Raw genomic sequence first — 8,002 nt, 5'->3', positions numbered from 1 at the left:
CTCTATCTTTCTTTCTTTCTCTCTTTCTCTCTTTATGGCTTGCTAGCTCTCTTTTTATCTCTCTTTCTCTCTTTCACTCTTTCTCTATCTTTCTTTCTTTCTCTCTTTCTCTCTTTATGGCTTGCTCGCTCTCTTTTTATCTCTCTTTCTCTCTTTCACTCTTTCTCTATCTTTCTTTCTTTCTCTCTTTCTCTCTTTATGGCTTGCTAGCTCTCTTTTCATCTCTCTTTCTCTCGTTTCTCGTTTTACCTTTCTTTGTTTTTCCCTTTCGCTCTTTCTCTCTTTCTCTCTTTGTTCTCTCTTTCTCTCTATCTTTCTCTCGTTCTCTCTTTATTTTTCTTTGTTTCTCCCTTTCTCTTTCTCTCTTTCCCTCTTTCGTTCTCTCTTTCTCTCCATCTTTCTCTCGTTCTCTCTTTATCTTTCTTTGTTTCTCCCTTTCTCTTTCTCTCTTTCCCTCTTTCGTTCTCTCTTTCGCTCCATCGTTCTCTCGTTCTCTCTTTTTTCTTTCCCTCGGTCTTTCTCTCCTTCCTCCCTCCCTCCCTCCCTTTCTCCTTCCCCCTCCCCCTCTGTCAGCGTCCACGGAGCGGATTACCAGCTCAGCCCAGCCCCGTCCTGACTTGACATGTGCTGGCCAGCAGGGCCCGCTGGCGAGGTTGACCCTGTCCCTAGTCTAACGCCCGGCCGCACACTGCAGTCACCAGCAGCCCACACGGCGAACCTATCAGTCGGTGAACTAACGGAAGGGGGCCTTTTCTTTTGTTGGGTGTACTTCCAGGCACTACGCTGAGCGGGAATGCCATCTACCGGTCTGCAGATCCTGGGATTGGCGCTGTCGGTGGTGGGCTGGCTGGGCGCCATCGTGTCCTGCGCCCTGCCCATGTGGAAGGTCACGGCCTTCATCGGCAACAACATCGTGGTGGCCCAGACCATCTGGGAGGGGCTGTGGATGAACTGCGTGGTCCAGAGCACTGGCCAGATGCAGTGCAAGATCTACGACTCGTTGCTGGCCCTCCCCCGTGACCTCCAGGCCGCTCGGGCCCTGACCGTGGTCGGCGTCATACTGGGCGTGCTGGGCATCATCGTGGGCACCGTGGGGGCCAAGTGCACCAACTGCGTGAAGGACGAGGCGACCAAAGCCAAGGTGGCCGTGACCTCGGGGGTGACCTTCGTCCTGGCCGGCTTGCTGGTCCTGATCCCGGCTGCCTGGTCGGCCAACACCATCATCAGGGACTTCTACAACCCCTCGGTGACCGAGGCCCAGAAGAGGGAGCTGGGGTCCGCCATCTACATCGCCTTTGCCACGTCTGGCCTCCTCATCCTGGGCGGGGCCCTGCTCTGCTGCTCCTGTCCCAAGGAGCAGCATACCTACGCTGCCAAGTTCAAGGCCGGGCCGGCCAAGTCCTACGCGTAGTGGTTCTCTCTCCCCAGCCGCCACCCCCCGCCCCGACCATGTCACAGCCCCTGGACTTCTGGAACCCCGTCCTTCGTTTTTTGGCGGGAGGCCGGGCGACCCACCTTCCTGTCCCACGGACAAAGCCACCTTTGGAACTCGTTTTGGGGACTTGCCGTGACACCGCCCCGGACAGCCGACGGCGGATTCTCGATGGCCTCCTCTGCCCCCCCCCCCACACATCGCCTCCGCGTCTCCGCTTGCCTTTGGAGTCGACGCTTCAGAACCTGCTCCGGCTCTCGGACCTCTGGACCTCCCCGGGACCCCGGGCCCCCTCGCTCCGCAACCCCCCCCTCTCTCCCCTCTCCTACTGTTCGACCAGGATCTCCCGAGGGCGGGTGGGGGGGAAGTTGGGGGGGGGGGGGGTTCATTCGCCAACCTTGTACCAGGGTCACCGGGGAGCTGAGTGTGTTTTACCGTTAAAGCGAGAGTTCGGGGACCAGAAGAGCCGAGGGGCCCAGGGGCAGCACGGGGCCAGCCCACACTGTGTGCGATATGTGTGGGCGCACTGGGTCCGTGCAGCAGAGCAGGTCTCCAGTCGTCCTGGTCAACCCTTGCCCCTGGACCAAGGCCTAGCTCTGTCAAGCCCCGTGTGGTGGCTGGTGTGCAACGGTCACCCCACGTTGAAAAGATCCACGCGCACAGGCATCTTCCACCCCTTCAGGATGTAGTTCGGGATCCGGGAATATTAGGTCCTTCATTGAAACACCTGTGAACTCATCCTTGTCATCCTCGCAAGCCATCCTCGCTTTGAAGGACCACCGATGATGATGACCGTTAAAACGGCAGTAGATTGGACCACATCGAACCCTTGGGCGCCATTGGCCGAAAAGGGTACCAAAGACTTCTGAGAGCTTGCGGGTTCGAGACAAGCTGCCCCGCTGGGCATGCTCAGTCATGACAGGAAGTTGAAGTGTGTGACTCCAGGAAGTGACGTCAACTCCAACTTCAGAGATAGTTTTTTCCTCAACTGTTCCAAAGAGCCACACAATTTGTATATCCGTTTTATGAAGCCTGTTGCAAAAAACGTTCTCTTTATAACTGTGTCAAATAAACAATGCGACTGCCATTGAATGGATTTGCTGTATCTGTTGCCCTTTCAAGTAAATATTTTCAGCTGCCACACTAAGAGGCCTTTCGGACAATCGTGTCCGTGCCGGCTCATTGCAACAGCAATCCCACATTAATCCCACTGCCCCGCTCTCTCCCCATAGCCCTGTAACAATCCCCAAACTAATCCCACTGCCCCGCTCTCTCCCCAAAGCCCTGTAACAATCCCCAAACTAATCCCACTGCCCCGCTCTCTCCCCAAAGCCCTGTAACAATCCCCAAACAAATCCCACAGCCCCGCTCCCTCCCTATAGCCCTGTATCAATCCCCAAACTATCCCACTGCCCCGCTCTCTCCCCATACCCCTGTATCAATCCCACATTAATCCCACTGCCCCACTCTCTCCCCATTGCCCTGTATCAATCCCACATTAATCCCACTGCCCCACTCTCTCCCCATAGCCCTGTAACAATCCCCAAACAAATCCCACTGCCCCGCTCTCTCCCCATAGCCCTGTAACAATCCCCAAAACTAATCCCACTGCCCCACTCTCTCCCCATAGCCCTGTATCAATCCCAAAACTAATCCCACTGCCCCGCTCTCTCCCCATAGCCCTGTAACAATCCCAAACTAATCCCACTGCCCCGCTCTCTCCCAATAGCCCTGTATCAATCCCCAAACTAATCCCACTGCCCCACTCTCTCCCCATAGCCCTGTAACAATCCCAAACTAATCCCACTGCCCCGCTCTCTCCCCATAGCCCTGTATCAATCCCCAAACTAATCCCACTGCCCCGCTCTCTCCCCATTGCCCTGTATCAATCCCCAAACTAACACCACTGCCCGGCTCTCTCCCCATAGCCCTGTATCAATCCCCAAACTAATCCCACTGCCCTTCTCTCTTCCCATTACCCTGTATTAATCCCAAACTAATCCCACTGCCCCACTCTGTCCCCATAGTCCGGTGTCAATCCTCAACGAATCCCACTGCCCCGCTCTCTCCCCATAGCCCTATACCAACCCCAAACTAATCCCACTGCCCCGCTCTCCCCACAGCCCGGTATCAATCCTAAACTAATCCCATTGCCTCACTATCTCCCCATAGCCTAATAGCAATCCCCAAACTAATCCCACTGTCCCGCTCTCTCCCCATAGACCTGTATCAATCCTAAACTAATCCCACTGCCCCGCTCTCTCCCCATAGCCCTGTATCAATCCCAAACTAATCCCACTGCCCCGCTCTCTCCCCAGAGCCCTGTATCCATCCCAAACTAATCCCACTGCCCTGCTCTGTCCCCATAGCCAAGTATCAATCCCAAACTAATCCCACTGCCCCGCTCTCTCCTCATAGCATTGTATCAATCCCCAAACTAATCCCACTGCCCCGTTCTCTCCCCATAGCCTTGTATCAATCTCCAAACTAATCCCACTGCCCCGTTCTCTCCCCATAGCCCTGTATCAATCCACAAACTAATCCCGTTGCCCCGCTCTCTCCCCATAGCCCTGTATCAATCCACAAACTAATCCCGCTGCCCTGCTCTCTCCCCATAGCCCTGTATCAATCCACAAACTAATCCCGCTGCCCCGCTCCCTCCCCATAGCCTTGTATCAATCTCAAGTTAATCCCACTGCATCTCTCTCTTCCCATTACCCTGTATCAATCCAAACTAATCCCACTGCCCCGCTCTGTCCCCATAGTCCTGTATCAATCCCAAACTAATACCACTGCCCCGCTCTCTCCCCATAGCCCTGTATCAATCCTCAATGAATCCCACTGCCCCGCTCTCTCCCCATAGCCCTGTACCAACCCCAAACTAATCCCACTGCCCCGCTCTCCCCACAGCCCGGTATCAATCCTAAACTAATCCCATTGCCCCACTATCTCCCCACAGCCTAATAGCAATCCCCAAACTAATCCCACTGTCCCGCTCTCTCCCCATAGACCTGTATCAATCCTAAACTAATCCTACTGCCCCACTCTCTCCCCATAGCCCTGTATCAATCCCAAACTAATCCCACTGCCCCGCTCTCTCCCTATAGACCTGTATCAATCCAAAACTTATCCCACTGCCCCGCTCTCTCCCCATAACCATGTATCAATCCCAAACTAATCCCACTGCCCCGCTCTCTCCCCATTACCCTGTACCAATCCCAAACTAATCCCAATGCCCTGCTCTCTCCCCATAGTTCTGTATCAATCCCCAAACTAATCCCACTACCCCACTCACACCCCATAGCCCTGTATCAATCCCCAAACTAATCCCACTACCCCATTCTCTCCCCATAGCCCTGTATCAATCCCAAACTAATCCCACTGCCCCGCTCTCTCCCCATAGACCTGTATCAATCCAAAACTTATCCCACTGCCCCGCTCTCTCCCCATAACCATGTATCAATCCCAAACTAATCCCACTGCCCCGCTCTCTCCCCATTACCCTGTACCAATCCCAAATTAATCCCAATGCCCTGCTCTCTCCCCATAGTTCTGTATCAATCCCCAAACTAATCCCACTACCCCACTCACACCCCATAGCCCTGTATCAATCCCCAAACTAATCCCACTACCCCATTCTCTCCCCATAGCCCTGTATCAATCCCCAACTAATCCCACTGCCCCGTTCTCTCCCCTTAGACCTGTAGCAATCCTAAACTAATCCCACTGCCCCGCTCTCTCCCCATTACCCTGTATCAATCCCAAACTAATCCCACTGCCCCGTTCTCTCCCCATAGCCCTGTATCAATCCCAAACTAATCCCATTGCCCCAGTATCTCCCCATTACCCTGTATCAATCCCAAACTAATCCCATTGCCCTGCTCTCTCCCCATAGTTCTGTATCAATCCCAAACTAATCCCACTGCCCCACTCTCTCCCCTTAGACCTGTAGCAATCCTAAACTAATCCCGCTGCCCCGCTCTCTCCCCATAGCCCTGTATCAATCCCCAAACTAACCCCACTGCCCCGCTCTCTCCCCACAGCCGTGTATCAATCCCAAACTAATCCCACTGCCCCCTTCTCTCCCCATAGTCCTGTATCAATTCCCAAACTAACCCCACTGTCCCGCTCTCTCCCCAGAGCTGTGTATCAATCCCAAACTAATCCCACTGCCCCGCTCTCTCCCCACAGCCGTGTATCAATCCCCAAACTAATCCCACTGCCCCGCTCTCCCCCCAGAGACCTGTATCAATCCCAAACTAATCCCACTTCCCCAGTATCTTCCCATAGCCGTGTATCAATCACAAACTAATCACACTGCCCCGCTCTCTCCCCATAGCCCTGTATCAATCCCAAACTAATCCCACTGCCCCAGTATCTCCCCATAGTCCTGTATCAATCCCCAACCAATCCCACTGCCCTGCTCTCTCCCCATAGCCCTGTAGCAATCCCCAAACTAATCCCACTGCCCCGCTCTCTCCCCATAGCCCTGTATCAATCCCCAAACTAACCCCAATGCCCCACTCTCTCCCCATAGACCTGTATCAATCCCAAACTAATCCCACTGCCCTGCTCCCTCCCCATAGCCCTGCATCAATCCCCAAACTAATCCCACTGCCCCGCTCTCTCCCCATAGCCCTGTATCAATCCCCAAACTAATCCCACTGCCCCACTCTCTCTCCATAGTCCTGTATCAATCCCCAAACTTATCTTACTGGCCCACTCTCTCCTCATAGCCCTGTATCAATCCCCAAACTAATCCCACTACCCCGCTCTCTCCGCATAGTCCTGTACCAAGCCCAAACTAATCCCACTGCCCTGCTCTCTCCGCATAGCCCTGTATCAATCCCCAAACTAATCCCACTGCCCCGCTCTCTCCCCATAGTCCTGTATCAATCCCAAACTAATCCCATTGCCCCGCTCTCTCCCCATAGCCCTGTATCAATCCCCAAACTAATCCCACTGCCCCGCTCTCTCCCTAGAGACCTGCAGCAATCCCAAACTAATCCCAATGCCCCATCGATCTGTAGCAATCCTAATCTAATCCCACTGCCCCACTCTCTCCGCATTACCCTGCAGCAATCCTAAACTAATCCCACTGCCCCGCTCTCTCCCCATTACCCTGTATCAATCCCAAACTAATCCCACTGCCCCGTTCTCTCCCCAAAGCCCTGTATCAATCCCCAAACTAATCCCACTGCCCCGCTCACTCCCCATAACCCTGTATCAATCCCCAATCTAATCCCACTGCCCCGCTCTTTCCCCATAGCCCTGTATCAATCCCCAACCTAATCCCATTGCCCCACTCTCTCTCCATGGCCCTGTATCAATCCCAAACTAATCCCACTGTCCCGCTCTCTCCCTATAGCCCTGTATCAATCCCAAACTCATCCCACTGCCCCGTTCTCTTCCAAAGCCCTGTGTCAATCCCAAACTAATCCCACTGCCCCACTCTTTCCCCATAGCCCTGGATCAATCCCCAAACTAATCCCACTGCCCCGCTCTCTCCCTATAGCCCTGTATCAATCCCCAAACTAATCCCACTGCCCCGCTCTCTCCCCATAGTCCTGTATCAATCCACAAACTAATCCCACTGCCCCGCTCTCTCCCCATAGCCCTGTATCAATCCCAAACTAATCCCACCGCCCTGCTCTCTCCCCATAGCCCTGCATCAATCCGCAAACGAATCACACTGCCCCGCTCTCTCCCCATAGCCCTGCATCAATCCCCAACCAATCCCACTGCCCCGCTCTCTCCCCATAGTCCTGTATCAATCCCCAAACTAATCCCACTGCCCCGCTCTCTCCACATAGACCTGTAGCAATCCTAAACTAATCCCACTGCCCCACTCTCTCCCCATAGCCCTGGATCAATCCCCAAACTAATCCCACTGCCCCGCTCTCTCCGCATAGCCCTGTATCAATCCTAAACTAATCTCACTGCCCCCTCTCTCCCCATAGCCCTGTATCAATCCCAAATTAATCCCACTGCCCCGCGCTCTCCCCATAGCCCGGTATCAATCCCAAACTAATCCCACTGCCCCGCTCTCTCCCCATAGCCCTGTATCAATCCCCAAACTAATCCCATTGCCCCAGTATCTCCCCATAGCCCGATAACAATCTCCAAAATAATCCCACTGCACCATTCTCTGCCCATAGACCTGTATCAATCCAAAACTTATCCCACTGCCCCGCTCTCTCCCCATTACCCTGTATCAATCCCAAACTAATCCCACTGCCCCGCTCTCTCCCCATTACCCTGTTCCAATCCCAAACTAATCCCACTGCCCCGCTCTCTCCCCATAGCCCTGCATCGATCCCCAAGCTAATCCCACTGCCCTGCTCTCTCCCCATAGCCCTGCATCAATTCCCAAACTAATCCCATTGCCCCACTATCTCCCCATAGCCCTATAGCAATCCTAAACTAATCCCACTGCTCCGCTCACTCCCCATAGTCCTGTATCAATCCCAAACTAATCCCACTGCCCCGCTCTCTCCCCATTACCCTTTATCAATCCAAAACTAATCCCACTGCCCCGTTCTCTCCCCAAAGCCCTGTATCAATCCCCAA

At 54.1% G+C, this 8,002-nt stretch overlaps 1 protein-coding gene across 1 annotated transcript; it reads left to right on the top strand.

The window, feature by feature from the left end:
• Nucleotides 1–793: 793 nt before the first annotated feature.
• On the top strand, nt 794–1,411 carry LOC139254469 (claudin-4-like). Its single transcript, XM_070873689.1, has one exon. It carries the CDS (start codon nt 794–796, stop codon nt 1,409–1,411), a length of 618 nt encoding a protein of 205 aa, XP_070729790.1.
• The last annotated feature ends 6,591 nt before the right edge of the window (nt 1,412–8,002 follow it).

This window comes from Pristiophorus japonicus, unplaced genomic scaffold (assembly GCF_044704955.1).
Source record: "Pristiophorus japonicus isolate sPriJap1 unplaced genomic scaffold, sPriJap1.hap1 HAP1_SCAFFOLD_543, whole genome shotgun sequence".
Classification (NCBI taxonomy): domain Eukaryota; kingdom Metazoa; phylum Chordata; class Chondrichthyes; family Pristiophoridae; genus Pristiophorus; species Pristiophorus japonicus.
This window is presented reverse-complemented; position numbering and strand designations above follow the sequence as displayed.